The sequence below is a fragment of the Cygnus olor genome, chromosome 12 (genome assembly GCF_009769625.2).
Source record: "Cygnus olor isolate bCygOlo1 chromosome 12, bCygOlo1.pri.v2, whole genome shotgun sequence".
Lineage (NCBI taxonomy): Eukaryota > Metazoa > Chordata > Aves > Anseriformes > Anatidae > Cygnus > Cygnus olor.
Genome location: NC_049180.1, coordinates 1,328,424 through 1,354,273, shown reverse-complemented (window position 1 = coordinate 1,354,273; position 25,850 = coordinate 1,328,424). Strand labels below are relative to the sequence as shown.

Genomic DNA, 25,850 nt, shown 5'->3' with positions numbered 1-25,850 from the left:
CTCTCACATTTGGGAACAGCCTGTCTTCGGAGCGGAGGCGGCTTTGGGCACCGGGGAAAACAAGCTCGCGAAGCAGAGCCACCTTCCTGTGGCATTCGCGGCTTGGCTGCGGCGCACAGCCCGTCTGCCAGGCGTAGGGGAGGGGACGAGCCCCCAGCCCCCCGGGTTGCACCCGCCGTCGGTGGGTGCTCGGGATGGGAAAGGGCAGAGCTCCTGCGTGGGCATCTCCCCTTTGGCAAGCCCAAGCTTCCCCCCCACAAGGTCTTGGGAGAGGCGTGGGGAAGAGCGCAGGGAGCCAGGCAGCCCCAGAACAATGCTGGGAAAAGAACCGGGGAGGGAGGCGGCTGCCTCGGCCCCCCGGGAGCTGGTGGTGGCCGCAGCAGGGCTGTGGCAGCTCCTGCTCGTCCCAGTTCCCCCGGCTCAGCCACAGGAAGGGAACTGGTCCCTGCCGGGAGGCGTAGGTATGTGGCACGCAGGGTGTCCCAAACACGTCAGGGGCCTTCCCCTCAGCTGCCCCCAGAGGCTGTGACCCCCCCAGTCCCATGGGGACAGCAGGTGAGGGCTCCCCTTCTCCCGGAACAGGAGGCAGGGAGGCTGCAGGACCAGGACCGGCCTCTCCCTCCTCCCTACCTGAGCCCCACGGGACCCCCAGTTCTGTCCCCAGCTGCGGTGGGGTTCACAGCCCGGCTCCCCTCTTCGTGCCCGAGCCCCTTGTGCACACCACGACGGATGTTCAGGCAGGTTTTATTTAAAATAGCAGAAGGTAATCAACAGTGTGTTGGAGAAGAAAAAGGCAACGGAGACGAGCTTAAAAAAAAAAGAAAAACAAAACACAACAACAAAAACCCAACAGGAATCAAGACAGAAACATCACGGGAAGAGGGAGTGGTTCCATGGGCCGGGGGGCACGTCCCAGCCCCCAGCCCGGTGCCGATGCAGGGCCGGGTGCTGGTGGCAGCCCTGCTCCGTGGTGCAGGCACCGTGCACAAGTGGCTTTGCAGCCCAAAGCCCCCTCCTGCTGCCCTGTTGTCACCCCCCCACGTCCCCACCCTGGCACACGAGGGCGGAAGGCTCTCTCAGCTAGACACATGCAGCCAAGGCCACTGAACTCAGAAAAAAGAAAATAATCCAAACAGCACGAAGTGTTTTAGTTACAAGCACTGAGGAGGTGGCCCCGGCCTGGAGCGTGTCCTGCCCTGTGTCCTTGGCCTGAGCCGGGCCGGGCGCCAGCACCGGAGGCGTGCAGGGGTTGCCGCCCATCCCCGCGCTTCCCCTGCCCCGCAGACAGCCGCCGAGGCCCCGCTCTCAGCCCAGCCCCACGCAGCGGCTGCGTGTGTCTGAGAATTCCCACTAAAGCTGATGGATGGGAGCTGCCCGTGGCAGCAGCAGCCGCGTGCCGCACAGCTCCGCGCTGCGGGCGCACCGGGGCAGCTCCAGCGCTGCGGGGCCGGGTGGCCGCAGGGTGCTCACTCACGGCCTGCAGCGAGGGGGCTGAAATTCCTCCTCCTGAGAGCCAAAGGAAGCTTCGTTTCCTTCCCACAAGCTCCCCACCCACTCGGTACCTCGGGGAGTCGCAGGGGAGAAGGGGCGCTGGGAGCATCAGCCCCGGGCAGCCCCATTTCCCCGCGAGCCGACCGCCGTGCCTCCCGCCCAGCCCGGCGCCAGCCCCCCGGGCACGGAGATGTGGCAAGGTGGGGACAGCGGGGAGGAAACGGCAGCAGGGGGACCCAGGGGACAGGCGGATGCGTGCCCAGGACGGTTTGGCACCCACCCCGGTACGCCCATGCGGCCAGGACGAGGCTGCGATGCCAGGCACAGACCAGCCCCACAGGGTCACGGCCCCGATAACTCACTGCCTGCAGCGCTGGGAGGGGGCACGGGTGGATTCGCGGGGCAGGACGAGCGTTTCAAAGGCCACTTCGTGGTAGAGACGCGGGGAGGGTCAGCCTGCCAGGGCCAGGCGAGTCGGCAAGGCGAGGTCTGCAAGCAGGGCCAGCAGGTATGGCTACGAACCGGGCAGCAGGGGCTGGGGAAGGTCGCTGCTAGGCGAGAGGTGCGGCGGCGTACCCACGCCTTCCTGCAAGGCACAAACCCCACAGAAACACCACCGCCCCGCGGGGAGCGAGCCCCCATCCCTCCTGCTGCAACACCGAGGGCACAGCTGCTTGCTGCGGGCCCCTGCCGGGTGCTGCCCACAGCTGGGAGGCCCTACAGCAGGTAACAAGCGTGCTACGCACGGAGGAGGCAGGCAACCAGCACCCCAGGAGACGCCACAACCCACCCCCAGAAGGATTCGTTTAGTGTTAAATCAGGAGTGGCACGTTGCATCAGGGGGCGCCGCGAGAAACCAGCAGCGACCCACAAATGAAGAACACCCTAAAATCACCCTAAAATCAGAACCAGCGAAGGATCCGTCAAGCCCAGAGAAGGGCTGCCCTTGCTCCATCCCCCCTGCCGGGATCTCTGCCTGCTCCGGTCACCGTCGCACCCCAAAAGAAGTCTGCAGGGAAGCGGGCAGGGCTGGGGACGTGCTGCTGCAGGAGGGGCCGGCCCTGCCCGGCCAGCAGGTCAGAGCAAGGACATAACGGGCAGAGGGGAAGGAGTCCTGGGTCCCTCCGTCCCCACACACCATACAACCAGTGTGGCAGCAGTCCGCAGGGGAGGCAGGAGACCTTAATTCCGCAAGGCAGCCAACCTGGAAGGGAGAGAACAAGAGGGAAGCGGCATGAGAGCAGCCAGGAACGGCCGCCAGGCAGGAGGACCTACAGCACGTCCAGGGCACGACTCTGCCTCCCTCCAGCGGCGGAGAGGCAAGAAATCCTGCCCCGGAGCACGCAGCCCTGACAGCCTGCAGGAAACGCAGAGCGTCTGTTGTCAGTGCAGCTGATGTGCTGCAGAAATGGGGCTCCCAGCTCCTCTCGTGGGTACCCCGCGGCTGCAGCCGCTTGGTGCCTCCCCCAGGGCAGCACGGGGCCGCTGCCACCTCGGTGCCGTCGCGCTGAGGGACCCCGGCAGCGGCTGCGTGGGGAGGGAGCGGGGAGAGGAAGCTGATCGGCTCCTCCTGGGGCAGTTCCAGCGAGACAGCCTGTTCCCGGAGCTGGCTGCGGCTGCGTGAGGGCGAGCACGGAGCAGGGGCAGAGGGCCCGGTGCCAGATCGAGGACAGCTCGCTGCCAGGTGCCAGCAGCCGGCCCCGAGCGGCCACCTCGCCTGCCTGCACCCTTCCCGGGCCCGGCCAGGTACCCAACGGGGAACGCCTGGCACACGCTGCAGGGCTCTGGCTCGCCTGAGCTTTACGGAGGAGCTCAGCACCCACTCGGCCAACCACGATGCGGTAATTCATGCCTTTCATGCTGATGGGAGACCCCCGTGAAGAATTCAGACTGCCTCAGCGCGAGGCGAAGGACCCGGCAGAGAACCAACCTCCGTGACAGCTGGTCCTCCTGGGAGCGCACCGAGCTCTCGCCCACCGCCGAAGCCCCCTCGGGGAGCTGGCTGAGCTGGTCCATGATCTCCAAGCCGTTCTCCTCGGCGATCTGCACGATGAGGCTGTCCACCTGCTCCTGCGGCGTGGTCAGGGTGGTGGCGGAGCTCATGGAGTCCTCCATGACCTGAAACAGAGACAGCCCGTCAGCCTGCCCCACAGGGAAAGTTGCTCGGTCCAGCACGACTTCTTCCCCTCGAAAATCACGCCACAGACCCCGTATCACCACTGCCCCTGCACCAGAATGGTCCCCATGGCCTCAAGCCTGACAACAAGGCCACGGCAAAGGGTTGCAAGGCCCAGTCCTCCACAGCCCCATCTGAGAAGCCCCTGGCTGGGACAGCAGCCTCCCTCCTCCCTCTCCTCCCCTGCCACTTTGCCTCTTTGCGTGGCAAAACCCTTCCCTGCTGGGCAGCAGAGCCGTGGCCTGCCCAGCCCCTCTCACGCACCAGACACACAGGACAGTGCCCGTCCTCCCACACCCCCCGAGGCCTCCTCCACTTACCGACGTATGAACATCCAAATTCTGAACCTGCTGCTCGAATTTATCCATCACAGCAGACACCTTCTGCAGGTCCATGGAGCTCAGAGCCTTGTCCAGAGCCTTAGTCACCTGAGCCATGTTTTTGGTCACCTGCAAGAGGAGGAGATTGCTTCGTGGGTGCTGCCCAAAAGCAAAGTCATCGCTGCTGAGAGCGAATCCCTGGCACAGAGCCCTGGGCAGAGCGCAGCCAGGGGTGCCGCACCAGGGCGCAGACCACCCTCAAAGCCCCCCGCTCGAGAACAGAGGCCCTTACCCCTTTCATCGTCACGGCCGTCTGCACCTTGGAGGCCACGGCATCCACTCGGGAAGCCATGCGGAGCCAGTTCAGCCCCTCGTTCTTCTTGCGAATGGCATTCTCCGCGTAGACACGAGCACATTCCACGTTCTTCTGCTGAAGGGCCTGGAAGAGCAAAGGGCAGCTGCTTGCACCAAGAATCCACTCCATGTTTACGAACCAGCATGATCCATTTCTGCCTGACAGGCCTCCAGCAGGAAACGGCTTCGCTGTGACCCCTACAAACACGGAGCACGTCCTGGGAATGGAATTAAATCCTTCCCAGCGTCGCAGGGAGGCACCACACATGCCCAGCAGAGCCAAGATCTCAGCGTGGGACTTACGATCACAGGACCCCCTGTGCTGGAAGGGACCCACCAGGGTCACCGAGTCCAACTCACGGCCCCGCACGGGACCCCCCAGCGATCAGACCCGATGCCTGAGCGACGCCCACGCGTTTCTCAAGCTCCATCAGCTCGGTGCTGTGACCGCTTCCCTGGGGAGCCTGTGTCCGAGCACGCTCCCAGAGAAAAAAAAAGCCATTCCTAAAACGTTCTGAGGCCAACGTTCTGTGACTGCTGGTGCGCAGCAAAGCCCGGAGAGGGGAACCTGCCCCTTTCCCCGTCCCTCGATGGCACACGGCTGGCAGGGCACAGGCGGAGGCAGGGTCCCCAGCCCCTGGGCGCAGCACCCAGGGCTGCCAGCACCCGTGGCTCCGTGACGAGCTGCCACCCACCTTCTTGACCTTAGCTTGCTCCGCCTTGGAGTCCTTCTCAGCCTTTTTAGCGAGCTTCTCCAGCTGCTTGGCCGTGAACTGGAAAGGAAGCAGGGGTTAGCGCTGGGACGCAGCGGGGAAGGCGGCGGCAGCAACCCGGGGGCCTGCGAAGCGCCCCCACCTCCACGGGGAGGGCTGCTCGCAGGGGGGCAGCACCCTGGGGTGCTGAGCAGCTCCCCGGGTCAGAGGGGGACCCACAGGGCCACGGGGGGGGGGGGGGGGGGCAGGTAAAAAGGGGGAGAGTTAAAAAAAAGGAGGGGGTATAAATGGGGGTTAAAAAGAAGAGGTTAAAAAAAGGGGTTAAAAAAGGGGGGGTAAAAAAGGGGGGGTAAAAAAAGGGGGGTAAAAAAGGGGGGGTAAAAAAAGGGGACTATAAAGAGGGAGCAAAGAAAGGGGAGTTAAAAAAAGGGGGGGTAAAGGGGGGAGTAAATGGAGGGGTAAATAAGGATGGGTTAAAAGAGGGGGGGCAAAAGGGGGGAGGGCAAAAGGTCCCTGTCCCCACCCAACCCCCAAGGGACCCCAGAACAGTCCGGACTGCCCCCCCCGCAGCACGAACGCCGTTACCGGCCCCTGGGCGGCGGGCACGTCCCGGGGCTGCCGGCGGGGTCGGCGCCGCGCTCACCTTCAGCTGGAAGAGCGTGTCTGCGGGGAGAGAGCGGCCTCAGCGCCCGGCCCGCCGCACCGGGAGCCCCCCGGGGCCAGGACGGGGCCCGGCCCGGTGCGGAGGGGCCTCCCCCCCCCGCTCCCCGCCCCCCCGCTCCTTACCGTCCATCCTGCCCCGCCGCCGCTTCCGGGTGCCGCCGCCGCCGCTTCCGGGCTGCGCGCGCCGCCTCCCGGTGGGGGCGGCCCCCGGTGGGGCGGGGCACCGGGGCCGGGGGGGGGGGACACGGACGGCGGGGGCCGCACCGGGGCTCTGCGGGGGGACCGGCCCCGGGGCTGGGGGCAGCGCGGTGACCGGGCCGGGCCGTGCCAGGGCTGGACCGGGACCGGGGCGAGGCGAGCCCGGTGCCGCGGGGCCCGGTGCCCGTGCCGTGGGCCGGGGCCCCGACGGCAGCCGTGGGGCAGGCGCTCGGCAGGGCCCTGCGTGGGAAGGGTAACGGGGGCTCGGCGGGACCGTGCGCCCTGGACGGGGACGGTAACGGGGACAGTGACGGTGACACGGACAGGGACGCCCCCCGGTGCACAGGGAGCTGCCGCCCGCCGGGGTCGCCCGTCACCATCTCGACCCCGTTTGACTCCGAGAGGGAAATTTTATTTCCAGACCCATCTCGTAGGCAGAGATCAAGGAGCGAAGCGCCCCGGGCTGCTGCCGGTACCGGTACCGCGCCGTAACAGCGCTCGGATCCGTGACGTGACGCTTCCAGCCTTTCTTCTGCCCCCTCTCCGCCCCACAAAGGAGAGCGGAGATAAACTGGGCCCTTCCCGTTGCGCCGTGCTCGCAGCCGGCCGGGTTTTAACGAGCCGCTGTATAAATAGCGCAGGTGCCCGGGGGTATTCGGAGCACCGGCGTCAGGAGGCGGGTGGGAAGCAGCTCCCGTGACCGCACCGTGCCCTGGAGCACGCAGCCACCCTCGATTTGTCTCCCCTCTGCTCCACCCGGAGCAGGGGCGCGGCGCGGGTGGCTGCGGGTGCAGGGGGCAGGCTGCAGCTCCCCGGTGGGTGCGCGCCCCCGAAGCTCGGAGGCAGCCGGACCTCCCGGCGGGCCCCGCACAGAGCACGGCGGTCCCGGTGCTCCCGCCGTGCCGGTGCCGGTGCCGCTGGGCGCCGTGAGGCTCCTCGCGGTGACCCCTCAGGCACGGCTTGCCCCCGGTTCTTTTAGACGCCCCAGGAGGCGCGGCCGACGAGGAGAGCCCCGCTCCCGCCCCAAAAACCATCGTCGCGTCGCCCTCGGAGGACGCGATCCTGATGGTGGTGACGGAGCACGCCGCGGGGGCGGCTGACCGGCACCGGGAGCACGGCCCGGGGGCTCAGTAAACGCCAGTGCTGGGCTCAGACCGCGCCGGGCGCGAGCGCTGCGGGCAGGGCCCGGGCACGGCGGGGGCCTCACGGCGGGCAGGGCCCGGGGCCTCCGCCGGGCCGGGCCGGGCCGGGCCGCGCATAGCAACCGTTGCTAGGGCCCCGCGCGGGGAGGGCGGGGGCTGGGCGGCACCGCGCATGCGTGAGGCGGCGCCGAGCGGCGCTGCGCATGCGTGAGGCGGGCGGCGGGCGGGAGGACGCATGCGTGAGGCGGGCGGCGGGCGGCCATGGCGGAGGGCGGCGGCGCTGAGGCGGAGCTGGAGCCGCTGCGCTTCCCGCGGCTGTGGGCGGACGGCTTCTTCGAGGTGCCGGCGGCAGAGAGGGTGAGGGGACGGGGCTGCGGGGTCCTGAGGTGGGGACTCGGGGGGCGCCGGGCCGTGAGGTGAGGTAAGGCCCCGGGCCCTGAGGGGGGGGGCCGGGGGGCACCGGGTGCAGGCCGGGGCCGTCCCTGCGGCAGAAGGGGCCGGGGCAGCTCCGCCGCCCACCCGGTGGGGGTAGGGCCGGGGCTCGGTGTCAGGCTGCCGTCGGGCGGTGCCTCTCTCCGCTCGTGGGAGGCCGCCCCACGGGCAGCTGCCGCCCGTGACCGCCGCTTTGGTTGCAGCTGGGGAGGTGCCGGAGCGTGAAGGAGTTCGAGAAGCTGAATCGCATCGGGGAAGGCACCTATGGCATAGTGTGTGAGTGCGGGGCTGGCTGGCTGCCCTCCCGGCCTGGGGTGGGGCTGGTTCCTGGGTGGAAGGACGGGCACCCGCCCTGGGAGCGGAGCGCGATGGGCTGTGGGGCAGCGGGGCGGAGGGACTGAGGCTGAGCGGGGGCTCAGTGGTGCCGGTGCCCCACCGATAATTGGGAATAAAGCCGGTGTTTGCCTCCTGGTGCTGAGCACCTGGCTGCTCTTCCAGACCGTGCCCGGGACACCGTAACGGATGAGACCGTGGCACTGAAGAAGGTGCGGATGGACAATGAGAAAGAAGGTAATAGAGGACCAGGGGAGGGAGCCGTGGCAAGGGTGGCTCCCCGTGCAGACAGCAGCGCTCCTGACCCCTGCTTGAGGCACTCGTGCAGCGCAGCTCTCGCTGTCCCCAGGAATGCCCGTCAGCAGCCTGCGGGAGATCACCCTGCTTCTGGAGCTCCACCACCCCAACATCGTGGAGCTGAAGGAGGTGGTCGTGGGGAACCACCTCGAGAGGTGAGAGCGCCCCCTCTGTCCTCCTGTCATCTCTTGCCCTCTCCGCTCTTCAGAGGCGATGCCTTCCTGGTGCTCCAGCGCAGACCGTGCCTTACCTGCCTCTGTCCTATCCCCTCCAGTATTTTCCTGGTAATGGGCTACTGTGAGCAGGACCTCGCCAGCCTTCTGGAGAACATGCAGACACCTTTTTCCGAGGCTCAGGTAAAGGTTGGGTCAGGCTTTTAGGGATGCCACCCGTGAGAGGGGGCTGCGACTCCAGCCAAAACACGCTGGCCACCAGCGTGGGTTCCCTGTGCCTTGCAACCCCTGCGCTCCGCCTGGTGCTGGTCACACAGTGGGTGACGCCGCCGTCCTCTGCCTCCAGGTGAAGTGCATCATCTTGCAAGTGCTCAGGGGCCTGCAGTACCTGCACGAGAAGTACATCATCCACAGGTGGGGGCCGGGGGAGAGGCGTGGTGGGGAGGGGGGACCGCTGGGAGGCAGCCTGCAGAGCCCTCGAACCGTGGGGCGGTTCCTCAGCTCCTGTGCCCCTGCCACGGGAGCAGGGAGCGCCGTGTGGAGAAACTGGGTGGGGGCGTGGGGCGAACTTTGACGGGCAGCGTGGGAGCCGTGGCAGGGCGGGGATGGCGAGATGCGCTTCTCTCGGTGACCAGCCAGCTCGGGGGCTCGGCGTCTCCCCAGGCTCCCTGGGGAAGGGCAGGCGTGGGAGGAACCGCGTGTGCAGGGCGGTGCTGACCGGCCCCTCGGTGTTCCTGGCAGGGATCTGAAGGTGTCCAACCTGCTCATGACTGACAAAGGCTGCGTGAAGATAGGTGAGCCCCTGCGGTTCCCCCGTCGGTTCCTGCTGCGGATGTGCCTGCAGCTCTCCCTCTGCTCCGCGAGCAGCCGGAGCACGGAGCTCGCCTCTCCCCTCACCTCGGGCCTGCTCCTCTCTTGCAGCGGATTTCGGTCTGGCGCGTACGTACGGGATGCCGCCGAAGCCCATGACCCCCAAAGTCGTCACGCTGTGGTGAGCGCTGGGTGCGGGGCCCCGAGCTGTGCTGCCTCGGGCTGACACGGGACGAGCCCTGCAGGGGGCGGCGGGGGCTTCCTGCAGACCTGCCCCTTCCCTGCGCAGGTACCGAGCGCCTGAGCTGCTGCTGGGGATGACGACGCAGACCACCAGCATTGACATGTGGTAAGGGCGGGGACGAAGGCCAGCAGGGGCCGAGGCTGGCTGGGGCGGTGCCGGGGGGGGGTTGTCGGGGGCCAGGACTGCGAGCACACATGGGGATGGCGGGGGTTCTCCTGCCACCGCTGACTCCTGCACGCCCTCTGCGCCGCAGGGCCGTGGGCTGCATCCTCGCCGAGCTGCTGGCTCACAAGCCGCTGCTGCCGGGCACCTCCGAGATCCACCAGATCGACCTCATCGTGCAGCTCCTGGGGACGCCCAGCGAAAACATCTGGCCGGTGAGAGCTGTTCCGCGGGCGCTGCCCGCCCTGCCCGCCCTCCCTGCCTGCGCCTGACGCTCTGCACCCCTGCCCTCAGGGTTTCTCCAAGCTGCCCCTGGTGAGTCAGTACACCCTGCGGAAGCAGCCTTACAACAACCTCAAGCACAAGTTCCCCTGGCTCTCGGAGGCCGGGCTGCGTCTGCTCAACTTCCTCTTCATGTACGATCCCAAGAAGCGGTAAGAGCCAACTGCGTGGGCAGGGCTCGGGGCCGCTGGTGTCGCTGTGCCCGCGTGGCGGGGACTGTCCCTCGGGCTGGGGGCAGCTCAGCCCCGCGGGCGGGTGCTGGGGTGGAAACGAGACCGGGGAAGAGCGTGGGCAGGTTGGGGACCGGGAGAGTCGGGCACCTGTGAGGGTGAGGGGCGGCAGCAGCGTGTTCGGGCCGGGAGCAGAGCTTGCCACCTGCCCTCGTACCCACAGGGCGACGGCGAAAGACTGCCTGGAGAGCTCCTACTTCAAGGAGAAGCCCCTCCGTAAGTAAATCCCCCACCAACCAAGGGCTGCGGAGCTCGGGCCCCGCTGACCCACCTCTCTGCCCCCCAGCCTGCGAGCCAGAGCTCATGCCCACCTTCCCGCACCACCGCAACAAGCGGGCAGCCTCCACCAGCACGGGGACTGAGACCCAGGCGAAGCGGGGCAAGCCCTGAGCCCCGGCCCGCAGCGGGAGGTAACGGGAGCTCGCAGCGGGGGCGGCCGCTGCCCCGCGTGGGGCTGGGCGCTGGCTCCTGCCCTGCTGCTGGCCGGGCACGCGGCCCCTCGGCGGCGCTGGCGCCCTCCTGGGACGGCCCCGTCAGCCCTGAGGGGGTGTGGTGCCGGGGGGGGCCGCCTGGAGGTCCTGCGCTCAGCCCCGCGGGGAGCTGCTCGCGCCAAGACATCCCCGGGCTGCCAGAGCCCGCGCTGTGACCCCATCACAGCACCGGTGCCCTCCCGCCCTGCGGCTGGGGCTGGGAGCGCAGCCCCCGGGTGGGGTTCAGCCCTGTGCCGCCTCCTCCCCGGGGGTGGGATGGGGGCACAGCCCGCAGGGTGGGAGGATGGGGGGAACGGGGTTTGGTACGGAGACACGGGGGGGGCTGGCGGGGCCAGCCCTGGGCTGCGCGGTGTAACCCCGGCTGTGCTGTCAATAAAAGCAGCTGCAAACAAACGTCCGTGGCGTGAGCGAGGTCCCTGGCGCAGTACCCAGGCAGGATGCGGCCCTGGCCCTCCCCTGCCCTGCGCAAGGCCCAGGGCACCCAGCCCGAGGCAAGGCCTGGCCCAGCCGTGCTGTGAGGCGAGAGCTGCTCCTGCGGCGTGACACCGGCATGGAGCTGAAGCCCCCCCAGGGACGAAACCACCCTGGGGACAGCGCTGGGTGCCCAGTCCCTTCCCGTGAGGGTCGGGGTGTGTGTGTGTGTGTGGGGGGGGGGTCCTCGGGCTGTTCCTCCCCGCTCCCTCCCTGGCAGACGAGACCAGCGTGCCGCGAGGCAGCCACGTTTTACTGGGATGCACGGAGCCGTTTACAGCAGCAGCTGGAGCAGGGGCCCTGCCAGCCCTCGCACCGCCCCGCTACATCCAGAAGCTCGGCGGCAGCGCAGGCTGGGGGGGGGGGGGGGGGGGTCGGGTGCCCCCGTGCCGAGCAGCAGCAGGCAGCACCCCCGGCGCTGCGCTGCCCGGGCCCCTGCTAGGGCCGGGTGCTGGAGCTGTCGGCCAGCAGCATGTCCACCTCTGTCCGCTGCAGCCAGAGGCGCTGCTGCCGCTCGCCGCGCAGCTCCTGCCCGCGGTGCCGGCTGCGGCAGGCCCGCCCGGCCGCGCAGGTGCTGGCGTGCAGCTGCTGGCAGGTGGTGCAGCAGTAGGCGGGCAGCGCGCCCTGGCGCAGGCAGGAGTGCAGCTGGTAGCAGGGCAGCTCGGGCGCTTCCTGCGGGGCGCCGGGGGGCGCGGCCTCGGCCTGGCTGCCAGGTGGGGGCTCCCCGGGGGGCAGCCAGGCGGGGGGGAGCACCTGGGGGCTGCCGCCGGCCCCCCTGAGCTCCTGCTCCAGGAAAAAGCGAGGGGAGGACGAGAAGGAGGAGGAAGCGTCCGGCTTGGGGATGGCGGGGAGCAGCTCCCGCCCGAGCTCGCTGTGTTCACAGAGGTCCCAGCTCCTCCCGAGCGCGTCCTGGGCCTCCCGCGGCCCCGCAGGGTCCCTCCGCAGCCTGGAGCTCGGCGCAGGGGGGCTGAGGTCCTGCTCCCCGCCGTCCCCGGGGCTCTGCGGCATCTCCCGGTACAGATCCACGTCGTCGTCGCAGGCGGCCGCCGCCTCGCCGCCTCCCGGCACGAGCTCCTGCAGCATCTCCACGCAGGCCTCCGCGTCGCGGGCGAGGCAGCGGGCCTCCAGCAGCTCCTCGGCGCGCAGCCGGCGGGGCCGCAGCCGCTGCAGCACCTCGGCCAGGATCTCGCACTCCAGCCGGCAGGCCAAGAAGCCGCAGGCGGCGGCGGCCAGCTCGGCGCCCGGGGGCCGGCGGCACACGGCCAGGCGGTGCTCGTCCCGCCGCACGTAGCCCAGGCGGCCGAAGCTCCGCAGCAGGTCGGCTTCGGGCAGCGCCGCCCGCAGCGAGTGCACGTAGGCCCCCGAGAAGGTCTGCAAGGAGAGCGGCGTGACGCCGGGGGTCCCGCTTCCCCTCCCCGGGACCCCCCCCCCGTCCCCGCCGCCTGCCCACCTGCACGGTGCCGAACTCCTTGCGCCAGGGGAAGAGGTAGAGGTTGAGGGCTGCCCGCTCCAGCAGCTCGAAGGCGGCCGCCAGGCCCCGCAGCGCCGGCCCCAGCTCGCGGCGGCCCCGCAGCCCCCGGGCCAGGAGGGCGCCGGCGTCGTCCTGCAGGGCCCGCAGCAGCCCCGGCTCGGCCCGCAGCCGCTGCCGCAGCCTCTCGGTGAACGAGGGGTCGGGGCAGGCGCCCGCGCGGCCCCGCTCCAGGCTCCGCCGGTACTCCTGCCGCACCGCCGGGCCCGCGCACATCCTGCGGGAGCCCTCGGATCAGCGCCCCCGGGCCCCTACCGGCACCGGTGTCCCCGGTTCCCCCCGGTACTCCTCCGGTTCCCCGCCCCAGCACCGCCCCGTGGCCCCTACCGGTCCCGGTTCCCCGCCGCAGCACCAACTCGGATCCCGCCCCGTGGCCCCCTACCGGCCCCGGTTCCCCCCGGTACTCCTCCGGGGCACCGCCCCGGCACCGCCCCGGCCCCGGGTCCCGCCCCGTGGCCCCGTACCGGCCCCGGTTCCTCCCGGTGCCCCCCCCGGTTCCCCGCCCCAGCACCGCCCCCGGGCCCGGTCCTCCCCGATCCCCCCGCCGCACCTCCCGGTCCCCGCCCCGTGGCCCCGAACCGGCCCCGGCTTCCTCCCCCCTGCACCTCCCCCCTGCACCGCCCCCGGTCCCCCCCCCCCGTCCCGGTCCCGGTTCCCGCTCCCACCTGCCCGGCCCGGCCCCGCGCCCCTTCCGCTTTCCCGCGCCCCGCCCACCGTGACGTCACGCGAGGGGGCGGGGCCCTCCCGGGGGTTGGGGGGGGAGCTCCGCAGGGCCCCCCCGCGGGCCCGGCCCCGCCACTTGCCGGGAGGGGGGGTCCCGGGGGCGGCTCAGGGCAGGGTCTCCAGGTAGGCCAGGGCGCTCCGCAGGGACGTCAGGCAGTACCCCTCCTCGCCGAGCAGGCACCTGCGGCACGCGGCGTCACCGCCCGGTGTCACGGTGTCGTCCCCCCCCCACCACCCCCGGGCCCCCCCGGAGCCCCCTACCCCTCGTGGATGAACTCCTCCAGCGCCGCGCACTCGGGGAGCAGCTGGGGCAGCCCGCTGCGCAGCGCCGCGAAGGAGACGAGGGGCAGCAGGTCGTCCGCACCGCTGCCGGCGACACGCGACCTCAGGTGGGCCGCCGGGCACCAGCACCACCGGCACCCGGGGGCACCAGCACCCAAGGACACCGGCACCCATGGCCACTGACAACCACGGCCACTGGCACTCAAGGACACCGGCACCCATAGTCACTGGCACCAATGGCCACCATTACCCATGGCCACCAGCACCCAAGGACGGCAGTACCCTTGGGTACCAGCACCCAAGGACAACAGCACCCATGGTCACCAGCACCTACGGTCACCAAGCACCCAGGGCCACTGACAACCATGGCCACTGGGCACCCATGGCCGATGACACCCAAGGACACCAGTACCCATGCTCACTGGTACCTGTGACCACTGCTACCCATGGCCTCCAGCACCCGAGGACACCAGCACCCATGGCCACCAGCACCCATGGCTACCAGTACCCACATCGGGAACCAGCAGCCCTGTGGCACCAGGGGGTGCCAGCCCCGCTGCCCCCCCAGGCCGGGCGCCCCTCTCGCAGCGCCGTACTCACATGGTGCCGGAGGCGGGGGCCCGGCTGTCGCGGGCGCTGCAGTACTCCTCGGCGCACTCGCAGATGCTGCGCAGGGCTCGCACTGCGGCACAGAGCAGGGTGCTGACAGGCGCCTCCGCTGCCCCCCGCGCACCCCAGCACACCCCCGGCCCGGCCCCGCACCGATGCAGTCCAGCTTCCTGCGGGGACACGTCTCCAGCGGGATGAGGCGCAGGTCCTCGACGGCGGCGCCGTAGGCGGGGGAAGAGCCGGGTGCCGCGGGGAAGAGCCGGGAGGGCAGCCCCATCTCGGCGGGGCTGGCGTTGCGGTGCCGCTCCATGCTGTGGGCCAGGGCCGCCTCGCGGGGCCGGTGCACGCTCCTGCGGGCAGACGAGGGGAGTTGCTGGGGTAAAGTGCCGGGACAGAAGCCCCCAGCCAAGCCCCGGTGCTGTGGTACCTGTAGAGGGCCAGCAGCGGGGCCCAGAGCGGGGGGAAGAAGGCCTCCTCGATGCAGGCCAGGCACTGGTCCTTGCCGGCGGCGGTGTTCAGCCCCTCGAAGGCCAGCAGGGTCAGGGACAGCAGCCTGTCTGGGAAGGAAGGAGTTACGCAGCTCGCTTGGCTGGGCACAGCAAGACCCCGTCCCCCTCCCGCGTGCCCCGTCCCCCCCCTCACCGATGGCGTTGTGGATGTCCCGCACGACGCCCTTCAGCTGCTCCTGCAGCGACGACGCTTGCCCGGGGCCAGCGGGGGGCTCCCCCAGGGGCCAGTCCTCGGGTGACGCCAGAAACCGCTCCAGGTCCTCGAAGGAGCTCTCCCGGGGGGCCTGGGGGTCCCCCTCTGTCCCGGGGGCGTCGGTGCTGCTGTCGGCGAGGGGCGTGCTGGAGAGGCTGTGCCGCAGCTCGGCCGGGCTGTGCTCAGGCACGGAGAACATGCAGTGCAGGCTGCGGGAGGCTCGGAGCCGCCGGCCCCCCGGCTCCGCAGGCAGCGGCCCCCCAGCATCCAGCGAGAGGAAGGCGAGGCCGGCGGGGGCCGCGGGGGCGGCCTCGGGGCTGCTCTGGCTGACAGCCGGGTACAGCCGGGTGTACACCACGCACTGCAGCTTGCGCAGGAGCTGGGCAATGGGGTGCTCGGGGAAGCTGGAAGCAGAGGGACAGGGGTGAGGGGGGTACTGGCAGGCGGCTGCACCCCCCCCGGCTCCAAGCAGAGCCCCCTGCCAGCCCCGCAGTACCTGAGGAGGCAGGAAAAGAGCCCCGTCACCAGGGACAGGTCTGCCGGGCTCCTCTTCAGCCTGGCCTTCCACTGCCGCGGCCAGTCCTGAGGGAGCGTCCGTGGTCCATCAGGAGGGACGGGGGGACAGCACCTTGCCGTGCCCCACAGCACGTCATTCTGCCCCCACGGCGCCTGCGGCAGCAGCCTCCGGCGCATACTCACGTGGTCCTGCTCATACTCGAGGATGGCAGCATAGAGCGCTCTCTGCTCCTGCTCCTCGGGGGTGAGGGCCACGCTGCTGGAGAACCTCCTGGGGGTGCCGTGGGCCCAGGTGAGGGTGCATGCAGGGAGGCCTCCATGTCCCCCCTGCGACACCCGGTGCCCTCACCTGTTGGCCGCCTCCTGCAGCCGCAGCCGCCGCTCCTCCATTTTCCGCTGCAGCTGGGCCAGGGCAGAGTCAAGGCTCTGGAACCGCAGCAGCCCCGCGCCAGCCCCACTCACCCAGCACAGCCCCCGTGTGGCTGACGAAACAGCAACCACAAGCACAGGCCGGGTGCATGGGGTGGCACAGCGGGAGCCTCCCGGGACCCCCGTGGTGGCTGAGCGGTGCCAGGGAGGCAGCTTGGACAGGCACAGCCTGCACCTCTCCCACCTCAGCCCCCCAAACCAGCCAGGAACGGGACAGGACTCAGACCCCAAAGCCTGGCACAGCCTCCGGCCCCTGCTCTGAGCTCTCTCCCAGCAGCAAGGATACGGTCTCCTCCCGTGCCTTGGCGATCACCAGGTTCTCCATCATCTGCCGCTGCAGGGACAGCGTCTGCAAAGGGATGCTGCGTCGGTGACGCCCGACAAAAGCCCGGGTGCGGGACCCACCGCACCCAGCTGCCTGCAGCCACCGCCCCCTTGCTCCCCGCTTACCAGCGAGGTTTTCTGCACGGCCTGGCTGGGGTTCAGCCGCGCCACCCGCGCCTCGTAGGCAGCCTTCAGCTTCTGGTTCTGCAGCGACGCCTCCTCCAGCGGCGTCAGCTCCCTGCGGGGAACCAGGGGTGTAGGGGTGACCCCGCACACGAGCCAGGCACCGCAGCCAGCTCAGGGCTGCCCTGTACGGGACCCAGCAGTGGGGCTGGGCAAACGCTGACCCCACAGCCCCTGCTCCCAGCCCACCACGTCCCCATCCCCACGCACTTGCGGGCTCCCTGCGCCTCGGCGATCTGCAGCTTCTGGAAGATCTCCGGCGGCAGGAAAGGCGAGAGCTTGCCCCCTTCATCCGAGAAGACCCTGCGGTGCCTGGCGATGGGAGCGGGCCCCCCGCCGCGCTCCTGCGGGGCTGGTATCACCTTGGCTTTGCCTGGGGAGGGCAGGACGGGTCCAGCCACCCCTGCCACCACCCCTTCTCCCCCCCCACGTCCCCTGAGGACCACCGTGCTCACCCAGCGCAGCCGCCAGGGACTTGACCCTCTCCAGGCACTGCTCCGCCAACTTCAGCATCTTCGGGGTGTCGGGGCCGAGCCCCTCGCCCCCATCTGCGCGGGGGGGGGGGGGTTGTAGGGCCGTCATCTCCCCCCCCGTGTCCCCTTCACAGGGTGGGGGGACAACAGGGGCTGGGGGGTGGGCTACCTGTCAGCGCCGCTTCGTCCTGCAGGGCCTGCGAGATGAGGGCGATGCTCTTCAGGTACTCCACGTACGCCTCCTGCCATAAAAAGGAACGGGGGTGAAATAGGGGTGCTAAAAAGCCCTTGGGGGGGGACACGGGGGTCCGGGGCCCCGGACCCCCGTGTCCCCCCCCCTCTTACGGTCTCCGGTGCTCACCCTCGGCCTCCCCCCGCTGTCCATCTCCAGAGCCCCGCTCGCCGCCCTCATAGCGGCCTGCAAAGCCCGGCCCGGCCCGGCCCCGCCGCCTCCGCCACCCGCCGCCGCCATGGCGGCCGGAACGCCCGGGAGCCCCGGTACCGGCCCTGTATGGGGGGGGGGGGCGGAGGGAACCTAAACCGGGACGGACCGGGCCGGGGCCTCCCCGCCGCTGGAGGCGCTGCCGGGGTCGGGGCGGAGGGGCCGGGCGGGGCGCGCCGGGCCCGCGGCGGCGGCGGCGGCGGCGATGAAGCGCGATCGGCGCGGGCGGTTCCTGGCGGCCGCGGGCGGCCCCGCTGCGGCCTCAGCCGAGCCCCGGAGGCGGCCCGGGGCGGCGGCGGCGGCCCGGGGGCCTGCGGAGGGAGCGGCGAGGCCCGAACCGGCCGCGGGGTGGGCCCCGGTGGCGGCGGCGGCCTCCGCTTGGGCACGGCCCGGGGGGGCGGCGGAGGAAGGTGAGGCCCCGCGGGGTGCCCCGGTGCGGGGGGGGGGGGGGGTTTGGGTTCGCGGGGGCCGGTGGGGGCCTCGTCCCGTCCCGTCCCGCCCCGCCCCGCCCCGTGCACGGCACGCGGGGCTCGGAGGTGCGAGGGCGGCGCTCGGGGCCTCGGACGGTGAGGCCGAGCCTCGCTGCGACCTCCTGGGCACGAGGGACGGAGCCGTCCCCTCCGCGGGCACCGGGCTGCCCCGCGCCACCGGAGGGCTGGGGTGGTGAGGAAGGGGCTGGGAACGTGATGGGGAAAGGCCCGGGCGGCAGGGAGCCCCCTTCGTCCTCGTCTGTCCCCGGGTGGGCACGGCGGGGCTGATAGCCGCCTGCGTGTCGCTGCAGGGGCAGGAGGCGAGTCTGGTCCCCGAGCTGCGCGGGGCTGGGTTGGGCGGCCCGGCAAACGCAGCTGGTACGGGGGAGACGTGGGTGCCCCGGTGTGGGTCAGGGCGAGGGGTGCCCGAGGGGCTCTTCCCCCGTGGGGGGGTGCGTGGAGGAGAGCAGGCGCCAGCCCTCGTGCCTGCGGCTGGCCCGGGAACGAGGGGTGGTTTTCAGCCCTCCAAAGCGCTTGTGGGCACTCTGCTGGCACATGCTGCCCTTCCGTACCGCCGTCACCTCCCCAGAGCTCCCTGTAGTGCTGTGCCCCCCAGCCCCACGTCTCCCATTGAGCGAAGGAGCCCCTTGCTGGGTGCAATGGGAACCTGAGGCTCTGGAGCTCTATGGCTGCTGCTGGCGTGGCCAGAGGCAGCTCATGGGGGCAGTGGGCAGGAGCTGTAACCCCCCAGGTGAGGGGCAGGACCACCATCACTTGCCGTGTGCTGTCCTTTTGGAGGGGGCTGGAGCCCAGCCATGGCCCTGAGGAGGCTGTGATGAGGCAGAACCGTTGGGGTGGCAGAGAAACGGTGGGCCTGGAAGAGGGGGGAGAGCTGGGGCGGTGCAGGCTCACAGAGGGCCACAGCCGCTGTCTATAAATATTCTGGAGATAAACGCCGGGCAGGGAGAAGAGTGACTTAGCTAGAGGATGGTGCTGGAGGAAGTGTGGGTGCGCGAGAGCCCTGCGAGCACCACGGCCGGGAGGAGCTGGGTCTGGAGCAGCCTCCCCAGGGCGCAGGGCAGGGACATCAGGGGGTTTGGGGTGCAGCACAGCAGTGATGCTGCGGAGCCCCTGCTCTGTCAGGGGCTGCCCTGAGTCCTGGAGAAGGTCTCATCCTGCCTGGCCTTCCTGTGCTTGCACTGAGGCCAGGACTTTGAAGGCAGCCTGCTGACTTGGGTCGAGGGATGGGGAATGTCTTCCTGCGTGCCGGTGCCCTCGGGCCACAGCTGGCTGCGTGCTCTTGGAGCAGGCACAAGCAGCTGTACCCGATCCTTCTCTCGCAGGAATTGGCAGAGCCCTGAGTACTGGATACTGTCGCCTCTGCCATGGGAAGTTCTCCTCCAGGAGCCTGCGCAACGCTTTTGGGAAGGTCCCCGTGATGGGGGAGAACTCGGAGAAGCAGCGCCGCGTGGATCAGGTCTTCTTCACGGACTTCCAGCGGCTGGTCGGGGTGGCGGTGCGCCAGGACCCCGCGCTCCCCCAGTTCGTCTGCAAGAAATGCCATGCCCAGTTCTACAAATGCCGCAGCGTCCTCAGGACGTTCATTCAGAGGGTGAACGCGTCTCCCACGGGCCACGTCAAGTCGAAAGGAAAGTACGTTGCGTTTCTTTGCCCCCGGTAGTTACCGGGAGTAGTAAAACCACCACGCGTCGGTGCGGTCCCGCTGTAACGCTGCCGCTGCTGTTCTGGCTCTTGCAGGAGCAGCGCTGCCCCAGCCCAGCCTGGCGTGGAGGGAGGTGCCTCCTGTCTGGGTGAGTAGCTGCTCATGGAGCTGCCTCCCTTCTCTTTCTGCAGTTCTGGCACAGGGGGGTGGTTTTCTGGGGTGTTTGGGGCAGGGCGGTGCCTGCGTCCTTCGGCAGGGCTGTGGCCCGGGTTGGGCGGTCATGCTGCCCCATCCTCCCTCCACCACGAGCTCTCCCCTCGCATCCCCAGGAGGATCCTCACTGGCACCAGCCTCCCAGCGCCACGCTGGAAAGGCGCTGGCTTACGTGGGGAATGCGAAGAGCGGGTTTGGGGGCAGCACCAGCCGCTGTCAGTGGCTCGGGAGCCATCGGGAGTGGGTCCGCAGCCACTGACCCTGCGCCCGCTGCTTCTCCCCTCCCAACAGTCGACCTGATCACCTCCAGCCCGCAGTGCCTGCACAGCCTGGTGACGTGGGCGCACGCGCACGCCGGGGGCTGCCAGTCGGTGCCGAGCCTGCAGAGCGTGCTGTCCTCCGAGTACTGCGGGATCATCCGCGCCGTCTGGGGCTGCGGGGACGGGCACGACTACGTCATGGACACGGATTCTGACTGTAGCACGGTGCTCGTTGACAATGCCTTGTCTGTCAAACGGGAGTGGAGCAAGGGCACGGCGCAGCGTTTGACTGACAACGGGGCAGGGGCAGACAATGCCGAGGCTGTTTCTGCTCCCAGACCCCAGCATGCTCCAGTAAGGACAACTCCTTGCCAGCAGCCCGCAAACAAAGGGACCACATCAGTGCCACTGAACGTGGAGAATGAGCCGCCGCAGAACAGGGATTCATCTCACTCGCAACTGGACAGCACGGCCTCGTTACAGGAGAAAGCCCTGCCCCAGCCCGTGTCACCGCTGAGCAGCGCCACAGGTAAGGGATTTGCCTTCTGATCTTCTCCCAGGCTTCTGGGGAAGGCCAAGATCTGAAGAGCTGGCCCAGGGAGCGGTGCCGGGGCTGGGGTGCCCTCCTCGGGGACCGCCGCTCCTCAGGGGGATTCGGATCCCACCGGGAAGCACAGGTTGCCCAGAAAACTGCCTCTGGTCTCAGACACCAAACCTCAGAGAGGGAAGGGGGAGCGCGGGGCTTCGGCTGGCCGCGTTGTCCTGCAGCCAGAGCCGTCCCCTTGCCTCTGTGCCTCTTGTTCCCCTCTGGTGGAGGGGTGAGACTTGACCGTTCCTCAGCTGGCCCTGCCCTCGCCCAGGGACATGAGCAGTGCAGAGCAGTCTCTAGTTCTGACCGTCTGCCAGGTGTTGGTTTCTGATCAGTCCTAACCCTGTCCACGTGTCGGCGATTGGGTGTGACCCCCCCCCAGCTGCAGGGCGATGGCGAGCAGCAGGAGCCCCCGGAGACACTTGGGTCTTGCTCTTGCTGCTGCGCTCCCCTCTCTCCTAAAACTTGGGGACTTAGGCTAATCCCGAGTTCCAGAAGTCGAGATGTGTTTATCTCTAACAGCCACGTGAGATGGCTGCTGCTGGGAGGAGGAAAGGCAGTTGTGACTCAGTGGGGAATGAGCCTGCCAGTTACAGAGCGGTTGTCACTGGGGAAACCAAAAGATGCTGGTGGCAGCTGCAGGGTGAGGGCTCTCCCAGTCCCTGGGGCGCAGGCAGAATGCTGCTCCTGGAGCACACGAGGCATGGAGTTTGGCTTAAATAATCATTAACTTGTCGTGGAGCGCTTTTTTTTTTTTCCCCCTCCAGTATGAGCCACCATGAGTGAAGTCAGAGTGCCGTCCCGGCAGCTGTCTCTGCTGGCTTGTTCTCACTGCTTTTCCTAGTAACGCACCTTGTTCTCCTTCATTTCCTAGGACAGTTGAGTGGGAAGCAGGTTCTGTCTACAACGTCGGATGAGCGGGTAAAAGACGAGTTCAGTGACCTTTCTGAGGGGTGAGAGAAGAGTGGGTTTAAAATAGCCTTAATGTCTTCTTTGCGAGTATGAAATGAGAGGCCTCGGAGAGCTCTTTCTCCACGAGAGACCCGGTCCCCGGAGGCCCTGGGAGCTGGCACGCGAGGCGCAGAGCGGTTTCTCTGCGATGGCAGCGCTCAGCTCCCTCCCTCGGCTGCCTCTGCCGCAGCAGGGTGTTTGCACATCAGCGTGTGCGTGTGTGTTCTCTGTTTGGTTGCTTCCAGCAGACCTGGCCGTGCTCTGCGCCAGGCCCTGCGCCCTGGGAAAGCAGCCGCACGGTTCTGCGTGGGGCAGCAGGCTGCTGGCGGCTCCATCCCGCTCCCACGCTGTTCCCCTCTGCAGCTCAGGGCAGCGGAGTGCGGGTGCGCAGCCCTGAGCTCGTGGGCAGTAGGTGGGACCCCGAGAAATCATCCCATGCGGGAGCGTTTGCGCAGAAGTCTGAGTGGGAGTGGGACACTGGCAGCCTAGCGGGTTTTCTGATCAAAGGTTTGGCCGAGTTCTCCAAACCCAGGAGTGAAATGAGGCTGGTACGCGGCTGGTGACTGAGTGTAGGTGCTGAACGGCCAAGTGCAAACTTAGCGCAGCGTGGCAGGTAGATCTGTCACACTGAAAGCACCCCAAAAACTTACTGCTGGCTTCCTGGCTACAGAATGAATTGCCTCTTGTATAGCGTAGGGTTTAAAAACCGAACAAAACATCCCAACAAAAATGCGGCTGCTACGTATGAGGAAACACTGAATGACCTGCAGCTTAATTAACCTGTGCCAGACGATCATATCGCATTCTTGCTCTATAAAATTACTTTTCCTAGTATAGGAACTGGTTACAACATCGGATCTTTTCAGTAATGGACAATTTTTGTTCTCCTGACAGTGGTTCAGTTAATCTTACAGAGATCTAACCCTAAAAGGAGCCGATTTTGCTATTTGCTGTGTTCACCGAGGCTTTATTTGCTTTGGGAGATTGCGGGGGAGGAGAACACGTGGAGCTTCAGTTCCTGCGCGGTTCTGTGGGGGTGATGAACGTGCTGGGAGCAGAGAACGCGTGTTGCTGCTGGTGCTGGAGCGTCAGGCGTGTCCTATGTCGGTAAAGGTCATCTTCTCTCTCTTTCTCAGAGACTTCTTGAGTGATGATGAGAATGAGAAGAGAAACGTGCAATCTTCAGATGACTCCTTCGAGCCTTACCCCGAGAAGAAGTAAGGGGCTTTCCCCCCCTGGAAGCGCGGTGTGGTTGGCAGGGGGCTGTGGCTGAGCAGCAGGGCTGGTGCCCACCTCTGCTCTGCTGGCCACGGGGCAGGACTCAGCTGGGCAGATGAGCTCTGTTTTCCTGCCTGGCCTCAGTTCTCCCACATCCCTGCCTTCCTGCCCCTGAGGTAACTGTAATGCCCAGAACACGCGTTCCCCAAGCTGCCCATCAGGTTAAAGCGCGGCCGAGTTCCTCTTCCCCAGGCCCTGCAGTAAATACAGCAGCTCGGCTCACATGTATTTATGTGATGGCACGTGTGCTCCTGTTTAGCCTGGGCTTTGCCAGGTCAGGCATCAGGCTAAGCCTTCAGGCCAGGTGTGACACGCAGGGACAGTTAGGTGGGAGGACTTAAATCAACATCAAGTATTAAACAGATGTCCTAAGTGTTAAACACATGTCCTTCTTCCTTCCTGGAGGGTTTCTAGCAAGAAGAGTGACAGCAAAGAAGCAAAGAAGGCAGAAGAGCCCAAAGTAAGGAAGAAGCCAGGGCCTAAGCCAGGCTGGAAAAAAAAAATCAAATGTGAAAGGTAATAAAGAGCAGGGTGTGGCCGGGCAGCAGCGCTGGCTCCCAGCACGCCGGCTGACAGCAAGCCTCTGCTTTGCAGGGAGGAGCTGCCCACCATTTACAAGTGTCCTTACCAGGGCTGCACAGCTGTCTACAGAGGGGCAGACGGCATGAAGGTAGGGTCAGGGCTTGGTCCTACTTCAAACCTGCAGCTTTGAGTGTTGTAGAGCAGCGTTCGCGCGAGGGGAAGGTCCGTGATTTCTCGTTCACCGTCTAGCTTTGCGGGGGGTGAGAGCCCGGGTGAGTCACCGAAGGGAGCAGTCCGTCCAGTGTCCCTGGCCTTTTTCTGTGCTTCCAAAAGGAAAAGGAGCTGCTCTGGCTCAGCGCGCTCCTCCTGTTCTGGAAGCTTGCCACTGGCTCGGCAGCAGCCCTTGGAACGAGCTGCGCTGTGTCCTGTTAAGTCCCTGCCGCCAGGGATGGATTTGGATGCAAGTCTGTTTTTTTCACAGCAAAACAGTGACGGTGCGCAAGGCTGCCAGGATGGGGGTCTCATATCCTGGGGGATTGGTTTTTTTCCTCTGGAGAAAACGCAGCCTTGATCTCCGCTTTAAGATCAGCATTTAGAAGCTCTGTCCTTTCTTTTCAGAAACACATCAAAGAGCATCACGAAGAAGTTCGGGAGAGGCCCTGTCCTCATCCGGGCTGCAACAAGGTGTTCATGATTGACCGGTACCTGCAGCGGCACGTGAAACTCATTCATACAGGTGGGTCTGCACAGTGCTGATCACACTGGGGATGGGTGTGAGCAATGCCAACTGATTCATTGTACAAGGCTGACGGGTGCTGTAGCAAGGCTCTGTGGGGGCTGCAGAACTGTCATCCTGACACACACGCTTGTAAGAAGCCATCGTGTGGGGGATTTGAGGCAGGGGGGAGGAATTCAGCTTCCCCCAGTAACTGTGGGCAGCTGTTCGTGTGTGTTTCATGCACTAAGAAATCAGCAGTAGCGGCCATTCTTTCCTCGTTTCCATTGCAGAGGTACGGAATTATATCTGTGATGAATGCGGGCAGACCTTTAAGCAACGCAAACACCTCTCGGTCCATCAGATGCGGCACTCAGGAGCAAAGCCCCTCCAGTAAGTGCACATCATCTGTTCATAGCTAAAAAAGGGACAGAAGGCGTCAGGAAGTTCTGGTGTCCTTAGCACAGGGTAATTCCCTGCCCCCAGCCCTGCCTGTAGCACTTTGTGTTCATCCGCTTCTGCAGTGCGTGCCCCAGCTCCAGCACGTCCCTTTGCTGAGCAGGTCTCACCCCCTCTGTTCCTGTTCAGGCGACTGCTCAGCTCCAGCCCTGAGGGTAAGGGTGTTGCTTGACCAGGGCAGCTTTAGGAGATGCTATGAGCCAGCCCCTGAGGCTGTGGTGTTTGTTCGTCTCGTGCAGCCCCAGCTCCTGGTCAGCACAGCCTAAGGTGAGCTGGTCGCTGTGCCAGACAGCTTGGGCGGGGAGCTAAGCCTGTGCCTTGCCTTGCAGGTGTGAAATCTGCGGGTTCCAGTGCCGGCAGCGCGCATCGCTCAAGTACCACATGACCAAACACAAAGCCGAGACGGAGCTGGAGTTTGCCTGCGACCAGTGTGGGAAGCGTTTTGAGAAGGCCCATAACCTTAACGTCCACATGTCCATGGTGCACCCTCTGACCCAGACTCAGGACAAAACCAAGCCACTGGAGCCAGAGCCTATTCTCCTCCTAAATACTTCAGGGACTTCAGAGAGCCAGGCAGTAAAGCCAGAAGTGACTGCACAGCAGGAGCCCACCTGAGGGGGACGGGGCAGCTTTCCCAGTCCAGCCCTGTAGAAACCGTACAGCAGAGTGGAGATTTTTAATCTACATTTTAGTCTCCAAAGAACTCAGTGGAATTAGCTTCAGCTTGCTCAGAAAAAGCTTGTTATCATGCTGTGATTCTCCATGCTCACGTCTGATTCAGCAGTGTTGTACTAAGAGTCTGTCTAATCCAAGGGGAGTGGATGTTTGGCAGCACCCCTTTGTTGTTCCCCTTCTCCCCACGCACACAGTTGTAGAAACAGAGTTGGCCCACAACTGTTACCGACCTGCACAAGCTGCTGCCTGTACAGTATTGCCCGCAGGTGGCTGTAAGAGTACCTAGGACAGTGGAGCAACTTTAAGCAGACATTTTGTTTTGGTAAAAAAAAAAGAAAAAGATTCCCAAAGCAAGTCTAAATTGAAATTTGTAACCTACTTTTTATTGTAACAAGAGCTTCATGGTTATGCTTGTAATAAATTATTTACAAAGTAATTGGAAAGAAACTGGTGAGAAAGAAAGGGAGCACGGGGTCTGTCCCTTGTCCCCAGTCAGCGGGGTGGCACTGTCTGGCCCTCAGAACAGAACCAGCTCCTCGTCCAGGTCCAGAGCTGCGGCCGGCCTCAAGCGACGCAGGAGGATGGCTCCCAGCTCGGGGTCAAGTTGGTCACACGCGTCTAGTAACTGGGGAGAGGGCACGTGTCGGGTGTTAGGCCTGCTCTTGCTTCCTCAGAGCAAGTTACAGCAACACCAGTGAGTTGTGCAGGCAGCTGCTGCTGACCGCTGCGGCAATCAGGGGCTGCAGGCAGCCAGCGCCGTGCGCGTGGGGATTGCACCACCTGCCCCGTAACCGGGCCCGGCACTTTCCGTAAGACCAAGCATTAAGCAAGAGTGCATGAGGGTAATGTTTAACGGAGCTGA

General features: G+C 66.8%; 6 protein-coding genes across 10 annotated transcripts in view; 2 read left to right on the top strand and 4 right to left on the bottom strand.

The window, feature by feature from the left end:
• Positions 1–727: 727 nt before the first annotated feature.
• Positions 728–5,923, bottom strand: CHMP1A (charged multivesicular body protein 1A). The gene is made up of 7 exons (XM_040571780.1): positions 5,841–5,923; positions 5,698–5,717; positions 5,037–5,114; positions 4,280–4,426; positions 3,988–4,116; positions 3,422–3,609; positions 728–2,695 (listed from the first exon to the last, which is right to left on the bottom strand). Exons 1-7 carry the CDS (start codon positions 5,845–5,847, stop codon positions 2,674–2,676), a joined length of 591 nt encoding a protein of 196 aa, XP_040427714.1. The 5' UTR covers positions 5,848–5,923; the 3' UTR covers positions 728–2,673.
• Positions 5,924–7,276: 1,353 nt separating this feature from the next.
• Positions 7,277–10,904, top strand: CDK10 (cyclin dependent kinase 10). Its single transcript, XM_040570958.1, has 14 exons — positions 7,277–7,414; positions 7,693–7,765; positions 7,988–8,059; positions 8,172–8,274; positions 8,394–8,475; positions 8,639–8,706; positions 9,034–9,086; positions 9,214–9,283; positions 9,392–9,451; positions 9,600–9,723; positions 9,803–9,942; positions 10,184–10,236; positions 10,307–10,483; positions 10,525–10,904. The coding sequence occupies exons 1-13, from the start codon at positions 7,319–7,321 to the stop codon at positions 10,408–10,410; spliced, it is 1,098 nt and encodes a 365-aa protein (XP_040426892.1). The 5' UTR covers positions 7,277–7,318; the 3' UTR covers positions 10,411–10,483; positions 10,525–10,904.
• Positions 10,905–11,169: 265 nt separating this feature from the next.
• SPATA2L (spermatogenesis associated 2 like) lies at positions 11,170–13,253 on the bottom strand. Its single transcript, XM_040570957.1, has 4 exons — positions 13,176–13,253; positions 12,433–12,727; positions 11,393–12,353; positions 11,170–11,282 (listed from the first exon to the last, which is right to left on the bottom strand). Exons 2-3 carry the CDS (start codon positions 12,724–12,726, stop codon positions 11,421–11,423), a joined length of 1,227 nt encoding a protein of 408 aa, XP_040426891.1. The 5' UTR covers position 12,727; positions 13,176–13,253; the 3' UTR covers positions 11,170–11,282; positions 11,393–11,420.
• On the bottom strand, positions 12,617–17,248 carry VPS9D1 (VPS9 domain containing 1). Its single transcript, XM_040570956.1, has 17 exons — positions 17,113–17,248; positions 16,921–16,993; positions 16,734–16,826; positions 16,489–16,651; positions 16,222–16,333; positions 16,058–16,120; positions 15,692–15,744; positions 15,526–15,613; positions 15,323–15,408; positions 14,767–15,230; positions 14,552–14,681; positions 14,278–14,474; positions 14,116–14,197; positions 13,495–13,599; positions 13,319–13,414; positions 12,951–12,958; positions 12,617–12,737 (listed from the first exon to the last, which is right to left on the bottom strand). The coding sequence occupies exons 1-15, from the start codon at positions 17,221–17,223 to the stop codon at positions 13,339–13,341; spliced, it is 1,896 nt and encodes a 631-aa protein (XP_040426890.1). The 5' UTR covers positions 17,224–17,248; the 3' UTR covers positions 12,617–12,737; positions 12,951–12,958; positions 13,319–13,338.
• A 150-nt stretch (positions 17,249–17,398) lies between these two features.
• ZNF276 (zinc finger protein 276) lies at positions 17,399–25,420 on the top strand. Its single transcript, XM_040570955.1, has 11 exons — positions 17,399–17,603; positions 19,007–19,316; positions 19,422–19,474; positions 19,831–20,328; positions 21,263–21,341; positions 22,476–22,556; positions 23,023–23,133; positions 23,212–23,287; positions 23,758–23,875; positions 24,148–24,247; positions 24,643–25,420. The coding sequence occupies exons 1-11, from the start codon at positions 17,399–17,401 to the stop codon at positions 24,926–24,928; spliced, it is 1,917 nt and encodes a 638-aa protein (XP_040426889.1). The 3' UTR covers positions 24,929–25,420.
• FANCA (FA complementation group A) overlaps positions 25,354–25,850 on the bottom strand; it is a 34,814-nt gene continuing 34,317 nt past the window's right edge. For 4 of the 5 annotated variants that reach the window (XM_040570950.1, XM_040570951.1, XM_040570952.1 and 1 more), the window contains exon 43: positions 25,354–25,613. In XM_040570950.1, coding sequence (XP_040426884.1) covers positions 25,506–25,613 — 108 coding nt within the window. In that variant the 3' untranslated portion in view covers positions 25,354–25,505. The remainder of the gene's footprint in view (positions 25,614–25,850) is intronic. The other variant, XR_005823581.1, reaches the window with a different exon arrangement.